The sequence below is a fragment of the Coregonus lavaretus genome, assembly GCF_964263955.1.
Source record: "Coregonus lavaretus genome assembly, chromosome: 11".
In the NCBI taxonomy this organism is placed as follows: Eukaryota; Metazoa; Chordata; class Actinopteri; order Salmoniformes; family Salmonidae; genus Coregonus; species Coregonus lavaretus.
In genome coordinates, this window is record NC_139998.1 from 21374210 (window position 1) to 21398774 (window position 24565).

General features: G+C 46.7%; 1 protein-coding gene across 1 annotated transcript in view; it reads right to left on the reverse strand.

Moving 5' to 3' along the window:
- Window positions 1–24565, reverse strand: part of LOC311137457 (furin-like) — a 211084-nt gene that overhangs the window by 73905 nt on the left and 112614 nt on the right. Inside the window, exon 6 of the mRNA XM_084171973.1 lies at window positions 20236–20312. Coding sequence (XP_084028099.1) covers window positions 20236–20312 — 77 coding nt within the window. The remainder of the gene's footprint in view (window positions 1–20235; window positions 20313–24565) is intronic.

Sequence of the window (24565 nt, forward strand, 5' to 3'; positions counted from 1 at the left end):
TTCAGCAAAGAACGTTCTGATTTTAGACACCCAGACAAAAAGGTCTGAAATATGCACGGTGCATGTTCAGATACACTATATATACAAAAGTATGTGGACACCCCTTCAAATGAGTGGATTTGGCTATTTCAGCCACACCCATTGCTGACAGCTGTATGAAATCGATCACACAGCCATGCAATCTCCATAGACAAACACTGGCAGTAGAATGGCCTTCCTGAAGAGCTTAGTGACTTTCAACGTGGCACCGTCATAGCATGCCACCTTTCCAACAAGTCAGTTTGTCAAATGTCTACCCTGCTAGAGCTGCCCCGGTCAACTGTAAGTGCTGTTATTGTGAAGTGGAAATGTCTAGGAGCAACAACGGCTCAGCCGCGAAGTGGTAGGCCACACAAGCTCACAGAACGGGACCGGCGAGTGCTGAAGCGTGTAGCGCGTAAAAATTGTCTGTCCTCGGTTGCAACACTCAATACTGAGTTCCAAACTGTCTCTGGAAGCAACGTCAGCACAATAACTGTTTGTCGGGAGCTTCATGAAATGGGTTTCCATGGCCGAGCAGCCGCACACAAGCCTAAGATCATCATGCACAATGCCTGCACAGATCCCTGACCTCAACCCCATCGAACACCTTTGGGATAAACTGGAACGCCGACTGTGAGCCAGGTCTAACCGCCCAACATCAGTGCCCGACCTCACTAATGCTCTTGTCGCTTAATGGAAGTCTCCGCAGCAATGTTCCAACATCTAGTAGAAAGCCTTCCCAGAAGAGTGGAGCAGCAAAGGGGGGAACGACTCCATATTAATGCTCATGATTTTAGAATGAGATGTTCGATGGGCAGGTGTCCACATACTTTTGGTCATGGAGTGTATTATAGTGTATGACTGATGCCAGAGAGCTGTTTGCCTAACTTGGATTTGTGCTCTGCTGCTGCCTGCTGTAGTGGTGCTGTTGGCTGTGGGGTATACAGTGAGGGAAAAAAGTATTTGATCCCCTGCTGATTTTGTACGTTTGCCCACTGACAAAGAAATGCTCAGTCTATCATTTTAATGGTAGGTTTATTTGAACAGTGAGAGACAGAATAACAACAAAAAAATCCAGAAAAATGCATGTCAAAAATGTTATAAATTGATTTGCATTTTAATGAGGGAAATAAGTATTTGACCCCCTCTCAATCAGAAAGATTTCTGGCTCCCAGGTGTCTTTTATACAGGTAACGAGCAGAGATTAGGAGCACACTCTTAAAGGGAGTGCTCCTAATCTCAGCTTGTTACCTGTATAAAAGACACCTGTCCACAGAAGCAATCAATCAATCAGATTCCAAACTCTCCACCATGGCCAAGACCAAAGAGCTCTCCAAGGATGTCAGGGACAAGATTGTAGACCTACACAAGGCTGGAATGGGCTATAAGACCATCGCCAAGCAGCTTGGTGAGAAGGCGACAACAGTTGGTGCGATTATTCGCAAATGGAAGAAACACAAAAGAACTGTCAATCTCCCTCGGCCTGGGGCTCCATGCAAGATCTCACCTCGTGGAGTTACAATAATCATGAGAACAGTGAGGAATCAGCCCAGAACTACACGGGAGGATCTTGTCAATGATCTCAAGGCAGCTGGGACCATAGTCACCAAGAAAACAATTGGTAACACACTACGCCGTGAAGGACTGAAATCCTGCAGTGCCCGCAAGGTCCCCCTGCTCAAGAAAGCACATATACAGGCCAGAGCATATGAGCGGAGTGGAGCGGGAGCGAGCGTGGAGCGTGAGCGGACGGATTTTGAACAGAGCGCAGAGCGGCATTTTTAAAAGGACGGAGCGTCGCCCTATGTCCCGCTCCAATTTCGCTCGCTCACACCACGAGTCTGAAGCATGCTCAAGCCTGACCCAGAATCCATCTGTTTAATTTAATTTGTGTCGTCCATTAATTTGTATTTTATAGAGCGAGAGGAGCAGCAGCAGCAACAAGAGAAAAGGGTTGAGGAATTCAAAAGTTTATTCACTGCACGCAAAGGCCCAACCATAACAAGGGAGAGAAAAAGAGAGCTGGATGTAGCATTTTTTGAAATGATTTTCAGGGACTATGAACCGCTGAGTAAAGGAGAACGCGAAGGGATGCAACACTTCGCCAGCGCAGCTCAACCGGGCTACACTCCCCCAAGAAACTATGATAAATCAGTACTTTACTTTGTCAAATTTACATCTGAGATGCCCCATTCACATGCTTCAGCTGGCGATCAAAAACGCCGTTAACAAGCACGACAACATTAATAGGCTGTTAGTGAAAGTCGGGCACCTGGTGAAAAGTGTACGCAAGAGCACAGAGGAAACCGACCAATTAGGTGTCCGCCCCACAAATGCCTGCGCCATTCGATGGAGCAGCCAGCTGCGGATGATTCAGTCGTTCATCCGGTTGTTCCAAAAAGACCCGTTATGGTAAAACAAACTCAAGTCTAATGTTGCTAACATCACCCTGAATCAAGTACGGCAGCTGACGCACCTTGTCAGTGTGCTGACACCACTAGCAGACCTCACAGACAAAATGCAGAAGGAGCTGGGGAACCTGGGGATGATCCTCCCTGCTGTCACAGAAATCAAATCCCTGCTCACCGATTACACTCACGCTGCACTTCCAATGGGCATCGCTGCTTTTGCAGAAACATTGGCAAACAACGTGTCAATTCGCTATGGAATATACTATACTGATTAACATCTCATTTTAGCGTCAGTGTTAGATCCCCGTTTCAAGACAGAATGGATAATCCGAGATGAGTCTGTATGCAACAAATTCGGGGAGATAAAGTAAGGCTGTGGTTTAAGCTAAAAGTGAAATACATGCAGATTTTGTTCCTTTTTTGGAGTGAGCGGGGGGCGATTTGAGTGGAGCGCGATGCAAACTGCGTTGAGCGCTGAGCGATAATGAGCGGACTGGCCTGATGTGGCTTTGAGCGGGGGGAGCGGAGGGGTGAACAGCTCCGTGAGCGAGGAGCTGAGATTCTCACCGCTCCACTCCGCTCATATGCTCTGATACAGGCCCGTCTGAAGTTTGCCAATGAACATCTGAATGATTCAGAGGAGAACTGGGTGAAAGTGTTGTGGTCAGATGAGACCAAAATTGAGCTCTTTGGCATCAACTCAACTCGCCGTGTTTGGAGGAGGAGGAATGCTGCCTATGACCCCAAGAACACCATCCCCACCGTCAAACACGGAGGTGGAAACATTATGCTTTGGGGGTGTTTTTCTGCTAAGGGGACAGGACAACTTCACCGCATCAAAGGGACGATGGACGGGGCCATGTACTGTCAAATCTTGGGTGAGAACCTCCTTCCCTCAGCCAGGGCATTGAAAATGGGTCGTGGATGGGTATTCCAGCATGACAATGACCCATAACACACGGCCAAGGCAACAAAGGAGTGGCTCAAGAAGAAGCACATTAAGGTCCTGAAGTGGCCTAGCCAGTCTCCAGATCTTAATCCCATAGAAAATCTGTGGAGGGAGCTGAAGGTTTGAGTTGCCAAACGTCAGCCTTGAAACCTTAATGACTTGGAGAAGATCTGCAAAGAGGAGTCTGACAAAATCCCTCCTGAGATGTGTGCAAACCTGGTGGCCAACTACAAGAAACGTCTGACATCTGTGATTGCCAACAAGGGTTTTGCCACCAAGTACTAAGTCATGTTTTGCAGAGGGGTCAAATACTTATTTCCCTCATTAAAATGTAAATCAATTTAGAAAATTTTTATCATGCGTTTTTCTGGATTTTTTTGTTGTTATTCTGTCTCTCACTGTTCAAATAAACCTACCATTAGAATTATAGACGGATCATTTCTTTGTCAGTGGGCAAACGTACAAAATCAGCAGGATCAAATACTTTTTTCCCTCACTGTATGTGCTGTGGCGATGTGAGTGAATGGGGCTGGATCCAGGGGCCTGCTAAAAGTATTAGGTTATTTTTTGCTAGGCTTAACTGAGCCGCGAGCAAGCTAGTGGCCAGGTCGCTGCTCAAACAGTTACTTGGCGTTCCTCCTGAGCCCAATCCTTTGGGACAATTCTCTCTTTTTCAGGCCTTGGGAAGAGGGCAATCTACTGCCCTTGTCAGTGCTCACACGTCTCTGGTTGCACATCTAAAGAGAATCGCTCATTAGGCGACTCGACCAGGCTTATGCGATAAAACTAGCTAAATGAATGATTTCTGAAAGGTTTCTGAAAATGGCTTTAAAAGATGCACGCCAACCCAATGAGACAGACACTTTAACTATAATTAAGTGATTCATTCGACAGCGGTTTAAAGGAGACTCGTGGGATAAACCAGTGAAAAAATTGGCTTCTAAACAAAGCAACAAAGCAAGCCAAACTAATGAGACAGACAATTACAAACGTGCCGTGTCTCACCGAAGAAGAACTAACTCCTCACACCACTGACACACCTGATTAAATCTGCCATTCATCAGGTCTGCTCAGTGTCTGTATCTGTATATTGCGGATGGTGTCCGGTCTGCTGGGGGGTTCAGGGGCTGGGCTCAGACCATCTGCAGGACTCAATCTCTGCTGCTCACTGCCTTGGGCCTTATTGAAGTGGCTGGAGCAAGAGCACAGCAGCCTTCCATCACTCACACAGGCACAATTTCAATCACTCAGCTCTCTTGTCCCTCTCTCTGGACATTGAGGGTATTAATGGAACAAACATACACAGAGAGAGAGACAGAGAAGCAAAAGAGACAGATAGAGAGAGAAAGAAAGAGAGATCCATACAGAGAGAGAAATAAAGAGATAGAAAGAGGAATCAGGTGTGAAGGTGGAAGGCCGGCGCCTGCTAACATCACCTCCTAAAGTCTGTCTGTTGAATCATCTCAAAGCTCTGGGCTGTCTGGAAAATAAACACACGGTCTCAGACAGATAGAAACAGAGGAAGATGGTAAACAACATAGCCAGGCCATGGAAAAGACGGGCACTTTTTATGTGTTGAACTTTAAGGTTAGGAGTCGGGGGCAAGACTTTCGATTGAGTTGTGTAAAAGAGAGAAAGAGAGGCAGTGAAAGAGGGAAAATGTTTTTTATATACCAGGCTCTCTCTCTTCAAATCACATAACTGTCTCCATCCCTGCAGGAGTAAGAGGTGTCCAAACTTTAGGTGAAGGTTGTTCAGGGGAGGAGAAACAAAGGGAGGACATTCAGACATCACTGTGCCAGTGGGTGGGTGTCACAGTGCGGTGCTTTGGATGTGAGAAGACCTGCTGCAGCTAGCTGCTTCTCCTCACAGAGCCAAATGCATACTGAACTCCCTCGTACTAACCAAGGTGCACCAATAAGGGATCCAAAGTTGAACTGTGTCACTGTATACGTGCACTGTGTCTCACGATTGATAGGATATACAGTAACAGGGATTAAGGCCTAGCCCAGAGACAGATGATCAAATGCTGTATATCTATTTCCCAAGAGAGTTCACATCTGTTATCATCACTGCTGTTTACATCCCATCTCAGGCCACTACGTTGGCACTCATCAAACTGTACGAGGCTCTAAACAAACAGGAAACCGCACACCCCGAGGCTGCGTTTATTGTGGCTGGGGATTTTAACTCTGCATTAATAAAACGTGTGATGTATGACTTTTACCAGCACGTCTCCTGTGCCACGAGAGGCGAAGAAATTTTGGACCACTGTTATTCGACCCACAAGCAAGCATACAAGGCCCTCCCTCGTCCCCCCTTCGGCAAATCAGATCACAACTCTCTACCAAACTGGATAGTCCAGGGTTATGAGGAAAAACATTTAGATCCACAATATTTATTCCACGGGACAAAACTAGATCTAGGGTATGACTGTGGCAATGAGTAGGTCCGGAGACATGTTGTACAAAACCCACTGAGTCGATGATGGCTCCAAATGCCTTTTGGAGTGGGTCTGTGGACCTTTCCATGTGAATATTAAAGTCACCAAAAATTAGAATATTATCTGCCATGACTACAAGGTCCGATAGTGTTACGTGAATTTCTATCCCAATGTTTCAAAAATGAACTTATTACTCAGTCTGTATCCCAGAGGTTGTAAATCTCTAATAATCAGACCAAGCAGCCCAGCATACAATCATCAGGCTTTATTCATGAGAACGTTCTAAAACAAAATGGTCGTACAATATTTTTATATGCACTTTTATAAGCCTAACAGTTTCTCTCCTCCCTAAATTCCTCAGTTATCTTGGTTTCTCAGTTGCCTGTAGCCTTTGTTGTCTGGCCTAACTCTTACTCACATTGCTAAATAGTAACACAATGTCATATTCTTTACTGGTCCTACACTCACACATTCTAACACATTTCACACAGTTTCAGGGTGTAATAATTAGTCATTAATAATTAATCTATCAGATAGGAATTCAGGGAACACAGTGAGGAACTCTGTATACGGCCCAGGAGGCCTGTAAACAGTAGCTATAAAAAGTGATTGAGTAGGCTGCATAGATTACATAGATTAGGTAACAACACATCTGCCACACTGATCCTCAACACGGGGGCCCCTCAGGGGTGCGTGCTCTGTCCCCTCCTGTACTCCCTGTTCACCCATGACTGCATGGCCAGGCACGACTCCAACACCATCATTAAGTTTGCAGACGACACAACAGTGGTAGGCCTGATCACCGACAACGATGAGACAGCCTATAGGGAGGAGGTCAGAGACCTGGCCGTGTGGTGCCAGGATAACAACCTCTCCCTCAACATGACCAAGACAAAGGAGATTATTGTGGACTACGGGAAAAAAAAAGAGGACTGAGCACGCACCCATTCTCATCGACGGGGCTGTAGTGGAACAGGTTGAGAGCTTCAAGATCCTTGGTATCCACATCACCAACGAACTATTATGGTCCAAACACACCAAGACAGTTGTGAAGAGGGCACGACAAAGCCTATTCCCCCTCAGGAGACTGAAAAGATTTGGCATGGGTCCTCAGATCCTCAAAAAATTATACAGCTGCACCATCGAGAGCATCCTGACTGGTTGCATCACCGCCTGGTATGGCAACTGCTTGTCCTCCGACCGCAAGGCACTACAGAGGGTAGTGCGTACGGCCCAGTACATCACTGGGGCCAAGCTTCCTGCCATCCAGGACCTCTATACCAGGCGGTGTCAGAGGAAGTCCCTCAAAATTGTCAAAGACTCCAGCCAACCTAGTCATAGACTGTTCTCTCTGCTACCGCACGGCAAGCGGTACCGTAGTGCCAAGTCTAGGTCCAAAAGACTTCTCAACAGCTTCTACCCCCAAGCCATAAGACTCCTGAACAGCTAATCATGGCTACCCAGACTATTTGCACTGCCCCCCCACCCCATCTTTTTACGCTGCTGCTACTCTGTTAATTATTTATGCATAGTCACTTTAACTCTACCCACATGTACATATTACTTCAACTACCTCAACTAGCCGGTGCCCCCGCACATTGACTCTGCACCGGTACCCCCCTGTATACAGTGGGGAAAAAAAGTATTTAGTCAGCCACCAATTGTGCAAGTTCTCCCACTTAAAAAGATGAGAGAGGCCTGTAATTTTCATCATAGGTACACGTCAACTATGACAGACAAATTGAGAAAAAAAATCCAGAAAATCACATAGTAGGATTTTTAATGAATTTATTTGCAAATTATGGTGGAAAATAAGTATTTGGTCACCTACAAACAAGCAAGATTTCTGGCTCTCACAGACCTGTAACTTCTTCTTTAAGAGGCTCCTCTGTCCTCCACTCGTTACCTGTATTAATGGCACCTGTTTGAACTTGTTATCAGTATAAAAGACACCTGTCCACAACCTCAAACAGTCACACCCCAAACTCCACTATGGCCAAGACCAAAGAGCTGTCAAAGGACACCAGAAACAAAATTGTAGACCTGCACCAGGCTGGGAAGACTGAATCTGCAATAGGTAAGCAGCTTGGTTTGAAGAAATCAACTGTGGGAGCAATTATTAGGAAATGGAAGACATACAAGACCACTGATGATCTCCCTCGATCTGGGGCTCCACGCAAGATCTCACCCCGTGGGGTCAAAATGATCACAAGAACGGTGAGCAAAAATCCCAGAACCACACAGGGGGACCTAGTGAATGACCTGCAGAGAGCTGGGACCAAAGTAACAAAGCCTACCATCAGTAACACACTACGCCGCCAGGGACTCAAATCCTGCAGTGCCAGACGTGTCCCCCTGCTTAAGCCAGTACATGTCCAGGCCCGTCTGAAGTTTGCTAGAGTGCATTTGGATGATCCAGAAGAGGATTGGTAGAATGTCATATGGTCAGATGAAACCAAAATATAACTTTTTGGTAAAAACTCAACTCGTCGTGTTTGGAGGACAAAGAATGCTGAGTTGCATCCAAATAACACCATACCTACTGTGAAGCATGGGGGTGGAAACATCATGCTTTGGGGCTGTTTTTCTGCAAAGGGACCAGGACGACTGATCCGTGTAAAGGAAAGAATGAATGGGGCCATGTATCGTGAGATTTTGAGTGAAAACCTCCTTCCATCAGCAAGGGCATTGAAGATGAAACGTGGCTGGGTCTTTCAGCATGACAATGATCCCAAACACACCGCCCGGGCAACAAAGGAGTGGCTTCGTAAGAAGCATTTCAAGGTCCTGGAGTGGCCTAGCCAGTCTCCAGATCTCAACCCCATAGAAAATCTTTGGAGGGAGTTGAAAGTCTGTGTTGCCCAGCGACAGCCCCAAAACATCACTGCTCTAGAGGAGATCTGCATGGAGGAATGGGCCAAAATACCAGCAACAGTGTGTGAAAACCTTGTGAAGACTTACAGAAAACGTTTGACTTGTGTCATTGCCAACAAAGGGTATATAACAAAGTATTGAGAAACTTATTTTCCACCATAATTTGCAAATAAATTCATAAAATATCCTACAATGTGATTTTCTGGATTTTTTTCCCTCATTTTGTCTGTCATAGTTGACGTGTACCTATTATGAAAATTACAGGCCTCTCTCATCTTTTTAAGTGGGAGAACTTGCACAATTGGTGGCTGACTAAATACTTTTTTCCCCCACTGTATATAGCCTCCCTACTGTTATTTTATTTAACTTTTTTTCTCAACACTTTTTTTGTTGTTTGTTTATTTTACCTTTTTATTAAAAATAAATGCACTGTTGGTTAAGGGCTGTAAGTAAGCATTTCACTGTAATGTCTGCACCTGTTGTATTCGGCGCATGTGGCCAATACAATTTGATTTGATTTGATTTCATGACTAGAAGCTCAAAAGACGAAAACGCAGTCATTTATGGGGGGTAAATTTACATTTACTATCATAAATGTTAGCAACACCTCCGCCTTTGCGGGATGCGCGGGGGATATGGTCACTAGTGTAACCAGGAGGAGAGGCCTCATTTAACACAGTAAATTCATCAGGCTTAAGCCATGTTTCAGTCAGGCCAATCACATCAAGATTATGATCAGTGATTAGTTCATTGACCATAACTGCCTTGGAAGTGAGGGATCTAACATTAAGTAGCCCTATTTTGAGATGTGAGATATCACAATCTCTTTCAATAATGACAGGAATGGAGGAGGTCTTTATTCCAGTGAGATTGCTAAGGCAAACACCGCCATGTTTAGTTTTGCTCAACCTAGATCGAGGCACAGACACGGTCTCAATGGGGAAAACTGAGCTGACTACACTGACTGTGCTAGGGGCAGACTCCACCAAGCTGGCAGGCTGGCGAACAGCCTGCTGCCTGGCCTGCACCCTATCTCATTGTGGAGCTAGAGGAGTTAGAGCCCTGTCTATGTTGGTAGATAAGATGATAGTTTGCGACCGAGTTTGCGAAACTCTGGTGTAGAGAATCATTGTACCATCTAAACCGCTGTGAAATATATTTTCAATTATCAAAAACATTGTATTTTCAGCTGTTTGAAGCTGGTGTACAAAATCGAAAGTGAAAGATGCAAAAACAAAACCTAAGTATGGGAAGCATAGAAATAGTGCACATAGAACAGATCTACCACTTCTTACACTTGCTTTCAAAGAGAATGACAGATCTATAACTCATATTTCTATGATAGTTTGGTCTGGTCGCCCAAAAAGTTACATATTGCAGCTTTAAGTTCCAAATGTTTCCAAAACCATATTGAAAGCAAGGTGTATCAATGTTTAGAAAGAGCTTTGTCGGGAGCGTCGGTGCATTTGCCCTGGTTGGCAGACAGGTTTGTGAATAGACGGTATATGTTTAGCATTACCGTTTATGAATGGGCTAGTGTCCGGTTAGCTCTGGCTGTTACATTTGTATACTTTGAGCGGTGACCATCGCAATCAAAGTCGATACATTGTATCATTTTAACCACAGGAGGTTGGTGGCACCTTAATTGGGGAGGACGGACTTGTGGTAATGGCTGGAGCGGAATGGTTGGAATGGTATCAAACACATAGTTTCTAATGTTTGATGCCATTCCATTCGCTCCGTTCAAGCCATTATTATGAGCCGTCCTCCCATCAGCAGCCTCTACTGATTTTAACTCACCTGTGAGAGTGAAGAGGAAATTCAGAAACTCTTGGTGGACAGCGGAAGTTGATAAAAGTGCGTCTTTATTGTTAGTATAAACCAACGCATTTCAGTCCTTAGCCTTCATCAGTTTTACAGATAGAAACATTAAGGAGGCTTTTATATACTGAACAAAAATATAAACTCAACATGCAACAATTTCAAAGGTTTTACTGAGTTAAAGTTAATTAGGAAATCAGTCAATTGAAATAAATTAATTATGCCCTAATCTATGGATTTCACATGACTGGGAATACAGATATGCATCTGTTGATCACAGACACCTTTAAAAAAAGGTAGGGGCGTGGATCAGAAAACCAGCCAGTATCTGGTGTGACCACCATTTGCCTCATGCAGCGCGACATATCTCCTTCGCATAGAGTTGATCAGCCTGTTGATTGTGGCCTGTGGAACGTTGTCCCCAATTTGCTGGATATTGGGAGGAACTGGAACACGCTGTTGTACACGTTGATCCAGAGCATCCCAAAAATGCTCAATGGGTGACATGTCTGGTGAGTATGCAGGCCATGGAAGAACTGGGACATTTTCAGCTTCCAGGAATTGTGTACAGATCCTTGTAATATGGGGCCGTGCATTATCATGCTGAAACATGGGGTTATGGCAGCGGATGAATGGCACGACAATGGGCCTCAGGATCTCGTCACGGTATCTCTGTGCATTCAAATTGCCATTGATAAAATGCAATTGGGTTCGTTGTCCGTAGCTTATGCCTGCCCATACCATAACTCCACCATGGGGCACTCTGTTCACAACGTTGACATCAGCAAACCCGCTCGCCCACATGACGCCATACATGTGGTCTGCAGTTGTGAGGCCGGTTGGACGTACTGCCAAATTCTCTAAAACAACGTTGGAGGTGGCTTATAGTAAAGAAATGAACATTAAATTCTCTGGCAACAGCTCTGGTGGACATTCCTGCAGTCAGCATGCCAATTGCACGCTCCCTCAAAACATGAGACATCTGTGGCATTGTGTTGTGTGACAAAACTGCAAATTTTAGAGTGGCCTTTTATTGGCCCTGCCACAAGGTGCATCTGTGTAATGATCATGCTGTTTAAATTAATCAGCTTCTTGATATGCCACACCTGTCAGGTGGATGGATTATCTTGGCAAAGGAGAAATGCTCACTAAGATGTAAACAAATTTGTGCATCAAATTTGAGAGAAATAAGCTTTTTGTGCGTATGGAACATTTCGGGGATATTTTATTTCAGCTCATGAAACATGGGACCAACACTTTACATGTTGCGTTCATATTTTTGTTCAGTGTAGTTATTTCCTGTCGACTTTGCTGAGGCCACATGGTTGTTTTTGTCTGTCTACTTGGCGCTGTTTAGTAGGCCTACGTCTGTCGGTATAATTATTCCCTTGCTGACGATGTCTGTCGTCATGATTCAAGCCCATGCTTGCTTGCTATTATTATTTATTCTTGCCCAGGCATGTTTACAGAGCGACAGATCATTAGAAAATTAAATTACAAATGTAGATTGTTTATTTTGATTATACAAATGTTGCGGCATAAGTGTCAGGAGAGAAAAGTTTTGCTCCTCTGTCACGCCCTGGCTCTGGAGACTCTAGTATGTTGAGCCAGGGTGTGAGTTTTCATGTGTTTTCCATTCTAGTTTAAGTATTTCTATGTTGGCCAGTGTGGTTCTCAATCAGAGGCAACGAGTGTCAGCTGTTGCTGGTTGTCTCTGATTGGGAACCACATTTAGACAGGCTGTTTTCCCACAGTGGTTGTGGGATCTTGTTCCAGTGTGGTTTGTGTTAGACCGTGGACGTCACGTTATCGTTTGTTGTTTTGTTCGTGTAATCACTAATAAAAAAGTATGTTCCCATTCAACGCTGCGCCTTGGTCCTCTGTTCCCGATGATCGTGACAGAAGATCCCACCAAGACTGGACCAAGCAGTGTGTCCAGGAGCCATCGCCAGGGAGATCTCTAGCGGATCTCCTTCGCCTCCTCGACTGGGTCAAGCCGTGTGAGGAAGAGAGGGGCTTGACTTGGAAGCAGAAGGGCGAAAGGCTGGCGAAAAATATGGAGACCTGGTCCACGGGTAGGAGAGAAGCCCAGAAAATGTTTAGGGGGGGGCTCACGCCGTGGACGACGGGGCAGCAGGAGACCGCGATAGAGCGGCCCAGCGGGTTGGCAGAGGAGGCCGCCAGGTTACGGGGGCCACTGGTCAAAGAGGGGAAGGAAGGTGTAGAGGCACGGCGAGAGGTACTGGGGTGTGTTACCAGTCCGGTCCGGCCCGTTCCTGATCCCTGCGTAGGGCCAGTGGTGTGTGTCCCCAGTACGGTCCGGTCTGTTCCTGTCCCTTGCACTGAGCCTGTGGTGCGCGTCGCCAGCCCAGTCCGGTCCATTCCTGCTCTCCGCACCAAGTCAGTGGTGCGCTTCGTCAGCCCGGTTCGGCCCGCTCCTGCTTCCCGCATCAAGCCAATGGTGCACGTCGCCAGCCCGGCCCGGCCTGTTCCTGCTCCCCGCACCAAGCCAATGGTGAGCGTCGCCAGCCCGGCCCGGCCTGTTCCTGCTCCCTGCACCAAGCCTATGGTGCGCGTCGCCGGCCCGGCCCGGCCTGTTCCTGCTCCCCGCACCAAGCCAATGGTGCGCTTCGCCAGCCCGGCCCGGCCCGGCCTGTTCCTGCTCCCCGCACCAAGCCTATGGTGCGCGTCGCCAGCCCGGACCGGCCTGTTCCTGCTCCCCGCACCAAGCCTATGGTGTGCGTCGCCAACCCGGCCCGGCCTGTTCCTGCTCCCCGCACCAAGTCAGTGGTGCGCGTCGCCAGCCCGGCCCGGTCCATTCCTGCTCTCTGCACCAAGTCAGTGGTGCGCTTCGTCAGCCCGGTCCGGCCCGCTCCTGCTCCCCGCACCAAGCCTATGGTGCACGTCGCCAGCCCGGCTCGGCCTGTTCCTGCTCCCCACACCAAGCCAGTGGTGTGCGTCGTCAGTCCTGCACAGCCCGTGCCTGTTCCACCGGTGCCTGGTCCGGTATCGGTCAGCTGCTCCACGCCGGAGCTAGAGCAATCCGCTCCACCAGTGTTCAGTCCAGCTCCGGCCAGCAGGGCCAGACCGGACCAGGGGTACTTTGGGGGGTTAGAGAGGGAGTGGGGATCATGCCCGGAGCCGGATCCACCGCCAAGGCAGAGTGCCCACCCGGTCCCTCCCCTGTGGTGTTTGGTTGGCGCGGTCGGAGTCCGCGCCTTTGGGGGGGGGGGGTACTGTCACGCCCTGGCTCTGGGGACTCTAGTATGTTGAGCCAGGGTGTGAGTTTTCATGTGTTTTCCATTCTAGTTTAAGTATTTCTATGTTGGCCAGTGTGGTTCTCAGAGGCAACGAGTGTCAGCTGTTGCTGGTTGTCTCTGATTGGGAACAACATTTAGACAGGCTGTTTTCCCACAGTGGTTGTGGGATCTTGTTCCAGTGTGGTTTGTGTTAGACCGTGGACGTCACGTTATCGTTTGTTGTTTTGTTCGTGTAATCACTAATAAAAAAGTATGTTCGCATTCAACGCTGCGCCTTGGTCCTCTGTTCCCGACGATCGTGACATCCTCTCGAAAGTGAAACAATATATGGGGCAAGCGAATTAGTCTACCTTCATCTAAATATGTGTCTGGAATGAATGCAGGTAGTAGTAGCCTATTAGCCTATTTCGTTGATAACTGCATAGGACTAGGCAAGTAAATCATGTGTTTTTTTTATCTGTCGGGGTCGTTTACCTTTGAACAATGTGTGTGAATGAGCGAAGGAACATAACGATGCACTCTGAGATGAAATCTGAGTGATAGCGCAGTAATGTGCACTTGAGGTATAGGCTTTGCCGGCATTAAAAAAGCACTTCCGGGTTTTCCGATCACGAGTAAATCCAATTACGAGTATCAAGTGTGATAAAATGGATACGAATATGAGTATGACAAGATCGGCACACCCCTACAAGAGGAATACCTACACTGAGTGTACAAAACATTAAGGACACCTGCTCTTTCCATGACATAGACTGACCAGGTGAATCCAGGTGAAAGCTATGATCCCTTAATGATGTCACTTGTTATGTCCACTTCAATCAGTGTAGGAAACAGGTTAAAGAAGGGTGTTTAAGCTTTGAGACAATTGAGACATGGATTTTGTATGTGTGCCATTCAGAGGGTGAATGGGCAAGACAAAATATTTAAGTGCCTTTGAACGGGATATGGTAGTAGGTGCACAGGTTTGTGTCAAGAACTGCAACACTGCTGGGTTTTAGGAAGGTGTCCTTTATGTTTTGTGAACTCAGTGTATGTGAGAATGCTGTTCAGTGACTACAGCTCAGCGTTCAACACCTTAGTGCTCTCCCAGCTCATCATCAAGCTAGGGACCCTCTGACTGAACACCTCCCTCTATAAGGATCCTGGACTTCCTGCCCTCGACCGCAAGGCTCTACAGAGGGTGGTGCGTATGGCCCAGTGCCATTCAGGACATTCATTCAAGGCGTTGTCTGAGAAAGGCCCGAAAAATTGGCAAAGACTCCAGTCACCTATGCCATGGACTGTTCTCGCTGCTTCCGTCCGGCAGGCAGTACCGGAGCATCGGGTTTCGGACCAACATCTCCAATACAGCTTCTTTCCCCAAGCCATACGAATACTGAACAGCTAACAACAGCTGCCCATCCTCTCCCACGGACTATCTGCACTGACTCTATGCTCCCCCACAGGTCTCTAGCCACACATTCTCACACACACACACAAACACACGCTCGCGCACACACACACACACACAAACACCCACTCACACACCCACTTATGCTGCTGCTAAATTAATTAGTATTGATTATTATTACCATTGGTATTTATCCTGATACAAGTCACTTTTTACATGAACATATCTACTTCAATTACTCCAGTACCCCTGCAAATTGTAATGATGGTACTGGCACTGACCTGTATACAGCTTGCATTTTGTGTTTTTTTCCTTTTCTTCTTTCGCATTTTGTTTTTGTTTTTTTAACCTATATTATTACTTTATTATTTCCTTCATATTATTTCCTCTCACATAGATATTGAATACTGCATTGTTGGGAAAGAGCTTTGTAAGTAAGCATTTCACTGAACTGTTTTACACCTGCTGTATCCTGTGCACATGACAAACAAACTTTGAAACTTGAAACCTGGTACTACTAGAATCTCAGGCCCTTCTCACCCTCTCCAATCTCCAAACCACAGTATTGACAGCACTGTAATGAAGGAGAGGAGGAGAGAAAGCACTGAGAGAGGACAAACATTCAGATGATGGAGCACAAAATAATTACCTGCTCGGGTGAGAGCCTCACCTGGCTTGAAACAACAATACCTACCAGTCCTGCCAAGTTGCAGTACAAAGCATCTACCCGGAACAAGTACTAAATGGATGCAAATTCAAAACCCAGCCTTGCGTGTCACCAATACAAATGAGCCAGCCTTGGCAGGGGAAGGGGACGTAAGCTTCCGACTTAAGTCTACTGTTCCTTTTTCTCCCCATGAAAATATTCATATAATCCCATTGTGGGGAGGCGGAGAGCATTACTCAGCATCTGGCCGCACGCCTCTATGGGGATTTACTTAACTCATATGCTACAATTTCTTCTCAGGTCACTCCAAACACAGTGCTCAGCGCTATTGACAGAGACACACTTGCTTCTCATTTCACGGTCATAAATTGATTCCGTCCTGGATAATTGCCTTGACAGCACCAGCCGAAGTCTGTGTGTAGTGTACTGTGTCTGTACTGTATGTGCATGTGTGTGTACTGTGTGTGTATGCATGTGTTTGTTTAGGTACCATGTGTATACAGTGCGGTGAAAAAGTATTTGCCCTGTTTCAGATTTTCTCAATCTTTGCATATTTCTGACACTGAATGTTATCAGATCTTTAACCAAAACCCAATAATAGATCAAGGGAACCTGCATGAATAAAAACAAAATGTTTATACTTATTTCATTTATTTAATTAACAAAGTTATGCAACACCTAATGCCCCTGTGTGAAAAAGTAATTCCCCCTTACACTCAATAACTGGTTGTGCAATGACTGCAACCAAACACTTCTTGCAGTTATTGATCAGTCTCTGTTATGTCTGGCAAAAACCAAACACTGCATTCCACAACTTCAAACCAACGGTCAAGCATGGTAGTGGTAGTGTGATGGTTTGGGGATGCTTTGCTGCCTCAGGACCCGGACGACTTGTCATCATTGAAGGAACCATGAATTCTGCTCTGTATCAGATAATTCTAAAGGAGAATGTCAGGCCATCCATCCGTGAGCTGAAGTGCAGCTGGAATATGCAGAAAGACAATGATCCAAAACACACAAGCAAGTCCAGAATGGCTCAAAAGCAACAAATGTAAAGTTCTGAAATGGCCTATAGTCAAAGTCCAGACCTAAACCCGATTGAGATGTTGTGGCAGGACCTGAAACGAGCAGTTCATGCTCGACAAACCACCAATGTAGCTGAGTTAAAGTAGTTCTGCATGGAAGAGAGGCCCAAAATGTGAGAGACTGATCAACAACTACAGGAAGCGTTTGGTTGCAGTCATTGCAGCTAAAGGTGTAAGGGGGTAATTACTTTTTCACACAGGGGCATTGGGTGTTGTATAACTTAGTTTATGAAATAAATGAAAAAAGTATCAATATGTTGTGTTATTTGTTTACTTAGGTTCCCTTTATCTAATATTAGGTTCTGGTTGAAGATCTGATAACATTCAGTGTCCAAAATATGAAAAAACTGAGAAAATCAGAAAGGGGGCAAACACTTTTTCAGGGCACTGCATGCAGCAGCAGCAGCAGTGGATCTGGTTAGGAGAAGCTGAACAACCAGGGAGTAGTCCTGTGTTCCCTAGTCAGCAGAACTGAGTGGTGCCTGCCTCAAACAGACAGGGGGGCAGGGGTGGGCTAGGCAGAGCTAATACTACTCCAGGCAATGATGGAACAAGGTCCCTGGTTAAAGTGAAAGCCCTTGGCCCTGACAATGCAAACCAATTGCGTTTCTCCCAGTGAGGAAAAGAGAGAGGGAATCTCTGTGGTCCTCTGTAGCTCAGCTGGTAGAGCACGGCGCTTGTAACGCCAAGGTAGTGGGTTCGATCCCCGGGACCACCCATACACAAAAATGTATGCACGCATGACTGTAAGTCGCTTTGGATAAAAGCGTCTGCTAAATGGCATATTATTATTATTATTATTATTTCTTCTGTAGAGGCAGAAGAAAACAGTGGACTTAAAAGCTTTTGGTAATGCCAATCCATTGTTAAATCACTTCAATATGTACAGTAGAGAGGCAGCTTAAAAAGAAGAAGACTGGGTTCTTGTTCAAGGGAAGGGAAACCATTTGGTGATTTAAAATGCAAAGCCATTGTTTTCAGTTCACTGGGGAAAATGCATTGAATCTCTTCAGTATTTACGGTAGAGGTAGAGGCAGCTCAAAGAAAGTAAGTCTGGGGAAATGTAAACCATATCGTGCTGTGGAGAGATTTTTGTTCTATCTGAAATATGTTTAGACAGTGTTATGAAAGACTCATTTAGACATACTGCAAGATCCTGTTAAGCTTTGAAACAAAATAAACAAGAAAAACAAACAACAACAAAAAGACTGTGTGGGCCTTCAGAGTGGCGCAGCAGTCTAAGGCACTGTATTGCAGTGCTGAGGCGCCAATACAGCATGGGGTTCGATCCCAGGCTGTCACAGCCAGACGTGACCGGGAGCCCAATAGGGCGGCACACAATTGGCCCAGCGCTATCCGGGTTAGGGGAGGGTTTGGCCGGGGGCTTTCCTTGGCTCATCACGCTCTAGTGACTCCTTGTGGCGACCCGGGCGCCTGCAAGCTGACTTCGGTCGTCAGTTGAACAGTGTTTCCTCCGACACGTTGGTGTGGCTGGCTTTCGGGTTAAGCGAGCAGTGTGTTAAGAAGCAACACGGCTTGGCGGGTCATGTTTTGTAGAACGCATGTCTCAACCTTTGCCTCTGCCGAGCCCATTGGGGAGTTGCAGTGATGAGACAAGATCGTAACTACCAATTGGGGAGAACATTTTGGTAAAATTACAAAAATAATACATATATATAAGAAAAAAGACTCTGTGGCATTCGTTCCAGAAAAAAAGTGGGAGATTTGCGGCAAATCCTGCTGTGTGTTTCAGAGGCGGGAGGAATGCAACAGTGTCTCATCGCATCCAGGGGGGATGGAGCCATGGCAGAAGACACAGCCACACGTTGGGGTTAGGGTGAGGAAGTGAGAGGGGCTGAGGAGGAGGCGCGTTGAAAGCCCCCTTTTACTTTTGTGCTTTTTTACTTCAATCACCAAAAGCCGGGAGAGAGGAGCTGGCATCAGCCAGGGGCAAATAAACAACTGTACTAGCTACAAACAATGTGGCAAAGTTGCTCAGGCTCTGAGGTGGTGGTGGAAGTGGTGGTGGGGAGCTGGAGGAGGGGAAGAGTGACTCCTTAATGTTGTTACTGCAGCATGGCTGATCCACCGAAGCAAACACAAAATGCCTTTTCAAATTGGGAGCAGAGAGTCTTTGATGGTGTGTAACATGACTGCACCACTGCCGCTGCACCAACACTAGAACCAACAGGACCCTGAACAGCTTCTATCCACAAGCCATAAGACTGCTAAATAGTTATTTAAATAGTTAACCAATAGCTACCCGGACTATATGCATTGACCCTTTTTGCACTAACTCTTCACATACACTGATGCTACTGTTTATTATCTATCCTGTTGCCTAGTCACTTTATACTTACCCATATGTACATATCTTCCTCAATTACCTCGTACCCCTGTACATCGACTCGGTACTGGTACCCAGTGTATATAGCCAAGTTATCGTTACTCATTGTGTATTTATTCCTTTATTCCTTTATTTATCTCTGCATTGTTGGGAATGGCCCGTAAATAAGCATTTCACTGTTAGTCTACACCTGTTGTTTACAACGCATGTGACAAATACAATTGGATTTGATTTGATTCATCTGGCCTAATTGGTTTGGGGGAAAATAAATATTGGGATAACGACATAGATAAGAACCTCTAGGATAGTCTCTCTGAGGCTGGGCTTACAGGGCATTCTGGTATTTCATAGGACTTGACAAGTCATTAATGGACGACACTGTGTCGGAGAAGCAGTGTTGTTTGACTGCTGTGGGCTGTTGCTGTTTGTAAATTAGGGCAGACAGACTGAAAGACAAGGGCTTGCTTGAGGGCCTTTACTGAGAGAAACACAGTGTTACACAACGTAGTGAACCTGCAAAATACGCTTGCACAATTTTCACATCGCTCATTTGGATGTATGTACACTAAAGGTCAAAAGTTTTAGAACACCTACTCATTCAATGGTTTTTCTTTATTTGTACAATTTTCTACATTGTAGAATAATAGTGAAGACATCAAAACTATAAAATAACACATATGGAATGATGTAGTAACCAAAAAAGTGTTCAACAAATCAAAATATATGTTATATTTCAGATTCTTCAAATAGCCACCCTTTGCCTTGATGACAGCTTTGCACACTCTTGGCAATATAAAATATATTTTGATTTGTTGAACACTTTTCTGGTTACTACATTATTCCATATGTGTTATTTCATAGTTTCGATGTCTTCACTATAGTAGGTGTTCTAAAACTTTTGACCAGTAGTGTATGTATGGTGCAGTTTAGGAGTGTGGGGCAGAGCAGGGAAATCACATTACAGTACCTGTTCTCGTTGCGCTGTGTGTAGCGTGGCTGGGGATCAGAGTCTCCATCATTAACATCGTAGCTGGCATCAGGGTCCTGGGAACAGAGATGGAAACAGGTGTTGAAGATGGGAGACTGGGGCTATGGCTGAAGATGAGGTGAGGCGAGGTGAGTAGTCATGCTGTACTTCGCTCCGCAGGTAATATGACACATTACATTACAATGGAACGATTTGATTAGTGTAATGTTAGCTAGCTACATAGTTGTATTTGTATCAAAGATAAAGGTGTAGTATAGAGAAACTATCGAGGTTAGCTAGCCAGCTACATTCGTTCGCAGCGACGCCGTTTTTCAAACAAAGTCAACACCACAGCCATTGCTAGCTAGCCAACACTACCAGCTAGCAGTACTGTAGCAGCTAAATAAAATATAATTTTAGTCAATGAGAATTTTGCAACATAAAGCTTCCCTTTCTGAACATTCGAGATGTGTAGTCCACTTGTGTAGCTAGCATGACTGACTTTGTGCTAGCTAGCCAACGTTTAATTATTGCTGCGTTATGAAAGGAACTAGACACGGACACAAATTATCTGTTTAGTGTGTTAACACACTATTGGTAGTTTGTTGTAACCAAGTATTGGTGCTAAACCGTGTGTTATTGGATGCTAGCATGCTAGTTAGCTATGGCGTCATAGGATACGGTGCCCTGGGCGGTTTTTCATGGAAGAATACTGTACCAAGTTAGCTAGCTGAATAAAGTAAGTTAGAGTCTATTCCTAGAAACATTGAACCGCTGTAGTTTACAACAATTATAATTTCTAAAGTGGAAGTTGGGAGAGTTATATTCGGGTGTTTCAGTGAAACAATTATAGTTTCTGAGGTGGAAGTTGGGAGAGTTATATTTGGGAGTTGTGGTGAGGGAGGCCCCGCTCTCTCCTTTCCCAGATGTTTAGTTCATTTCATTCCGATCTCCTCTGCATTATTGTAGCCATTTGCTGCAGCCTGTCAACTATGCCTCTGCCTATCCCTGTTCTCTCCTCTCCGCACAGGCTACACAAACGCCTCACACCGCGTGGCTGCTGCCTCTCTAACCTGGTGGTCCCTGCACGCACCACCCACCTGGAGTTCCAGGTCTCAGGCAGCCTCTGGAACTGCCGTTCTGCTGCCAACAAGGCAGACTTCATCCCAGCCTATGCTACCCTCCAGTCCCTCGACTTCTTGGCGCTGACGGAAACATGGATTACCACTGAAAACACTGCTACTCCTACTGCTCTCTCCTCGTCTGACCATGTGTTCTCGCATACCCCGAGAGCATCTGGTCGGCGGGGTGGTGGCACAGGAATCCTCTTCTCTCCCAAGTGGACATTCTCAATTTTTCCCCTAACCCATCTGTCTATCTCCTCATTTGAATTCCATGCTGTCACAGTCACTAGCCCATTTAAGCTTAATATCCTTGTCATCTATCGCCCTCCAGGTTCCTTTGGAGAGTTCATCAATGAGCTTGACGCCTTGATAAGTTCCTTTCCTGAGGATGGCTCACCCCTCACAGTTCTTGGGGATTTCAACCTCCCTACGTCTACATTTGACTCATTTCTCTCTGCCTCCTTCTTTCCACTCCTCTCCTCTTTTGACCTCACCCTCTCACCGTCCCCCCCTACTCACAAGGCAGGCAATACACTTGACCTCATCTTTACTAGATGCTGTTCTTCTACTAATCTCACTGCAACTCCCCTCCATGTCTCCGACCACTACTTTGTATCCTTTTCTCTCTCGCTCTCCTCCAACACTACTCACTCTGCCCCTACACAGATGGTAATGCGCCGCCGCAACCTTCGCTCTCTCTCTCCCGCTACTCTCTCCTCTTCCATCCTATCATCTCTTCCCTCTGCTCAATCCTTCTCCCTCCTATCTCCTGATTCTGCCTCCTCAACCCTCCTCTCCTCCCTTTCTGCATCCTTTGACTCTCTATGTCCCCTATCCTCCCGGCCGGCTCGGTCCTCCCCTCCAGCTCCGTGGCTTGATGACGCATTGCGAGCTCACAGAACAGAGCTCCGGGCAGCTGAGCGGAAATGGAAGAAAACTAGACTCCCTGCGGACCTGGCATCTTTTCACTCCCTCCTCTCTACATTTTCTTCATCTGTTTCTGCTGCTAAGGCCACTTTCTACCACTCTTAATTCCAAGCATCTGCCTCTAACCCTAGGAAGCTCTTTGCCACATTCTCCTCCCTGCTGAATCCCCCCCCCCCCACCTCCCTCTCTGTGGATGACTTCGTCAACCACTTTGAAAAGAAGGTTGACGACATCCAATCCTCGTTTGTTAAGACAAATGACACTGCTGGTCCTGCTCACACTGCCCTACCCTATGCTTTGACTTCTTTCTCCCCTCTCTCTCCAGATAAAATCTTGCGACTTGTGACTGCAGGCCGCCCAACAACCTGCCCGCTTGACCCTATCCCCTCCTCTCTTCTCCAGACCATCTCAGGTGACCTTCTCCCCTACCTCACCTCGCTGATCAACTCATCCTTGACCGCAGGCTATGTCCCTTCCGTCTTCAAGAGAGCGAGAGTTGCACCCCTTCTCAAAAAACCAACACTCGATCCCTCTGATGTCAACAACTACAGACCAGTATCCCTTCTTTCTTTTCTTTCCAAAACTATTGAGCGTGCCGTCTTTAGCCAACTCTCTTGCTATCTCTCTCAGAATGACCTTCTTGATCCAAACCAGTCAGGTTTCAAGACTGGTCATTCAACTGAGACTGCACTTCTCTGTGTCACGGAGGCTCTCCGCACTGCTAAAGCTAACTCTCTCTCCTCTGCTCTTGTCCTTCTAGACCTGTCTGCTGCCTTTGATACTGTGAACCATCAGATCCTCCTCTCCACCCTCTCCGAGCTGGGCATCTCCGGCGCGGCTCACTCTTGGATTGCGTCCTACCTGACCGGTCGCTCCTACCAAGTGGCGTGGCGAGAAGCTGTCTCCGCACCACGTGCTCTCACCACTGGTGTCCCCCAGGGCTCAGTTCTAGGCCCTCTCCTATTCTCGCTATACACCAAGTCACTTGGCTCTGTCATATCCTCACATGGCCTCTCCTATCATTGCTACGCTGACGATACACAACTAATCTTCTCCTTTCCCCCTTCTGATAACCAGGTGGCGAATCGCATCTCTGCATGTCTGGCAGACATATCAGTATGGATGACGGATCACCACCTCAAGCTGAACCTTGGCAAGACGGAGCTGCTCTTCCTCCCGGGGAAGGACTGCCCGTTCCATGATCTCGCCATCACGGTTGACAACTCCGTTGTGTCCTCCTCCCAGAGTGCGAAGAGCCTTGGCGTGACCCTGGACAACACCCTGTCGTTCTCCGCTAACATCAAGGCGGTGACCCGATCCTGTAGGTTCATGCTCTACAACATTCGGAGAGTACGACCCTGCCTTACACAGGAAGCGGCACAGGTCCTAATCCAGGCACTTGTCATCTCCCGTCTGGATTACTGCAACTCGCTGTTGGCTGGGCTCCCTGCCTGTGCCATTAAACCCCTACAACTCATCCAGAATGCCGCAGCCCGTCTGGTGTTCAACCTTCCCAAGTTCTCTCACGTCACCCCGCTCCTCCGCACACTCCACTGGCTTCCAGTTGAAGCTCGCATCTGTTACAAGACCATGGTGCTTGCCTATGGAGCTGTGAGGGGAACGGCACCTCCGTACCTTCAGGCTCTGATCAGTCCCTACACCCAAACGAGGGCATTGCGTTCATCCACTTCTGGCCTGCTGGCTCCCCTTCCTCTGCGGAAGCATAGTTCCCCCTCAGCCCAGTCAAAACTGTTCGCTGCTCTGGCACCCCAATGGTGGAACAAGCTCCCTCACGACGCCAGGACAGCGGAGTCACTCACCACCTTCCGGAGACATTTGAAACCCCACCTCTTTAAGGAATACCTGGGATAGGATAAAGTAATCCTTCTACCCCCTCTAAGATAGCTTAGCAGTGCGGAGAGCCTCCGTGACACAGAGAAGAGCAGTCTCAGTTGAATGACCAGTCTTGAAACCTGACTGGTTTGGATCAAGAAGGTCATTCTGAGAGAGATAGCAAGAGAGTTGGCTAAAGACGGCACGCTCAAGAGTTTTGGAGAGAAAAGAAAGAAGGGATACTGGTCTGTAGTTGTTGACATCAGAGGGATCGAGTGTTGGTTTTTTGAGAAGGGGTGCAACTCTCGCTCTCTTGAAGATGGAAAGGACATAGCCAGCGGTCAAGGATGAGTTGATGAGCGAGGTGAGGTAAGGGAGAAGGTCACCGGAGATGGTCTGGAGAAGAGAGGAGGGGATAGGGTCAAGCGGGCAGGTTGTTGGGCGGC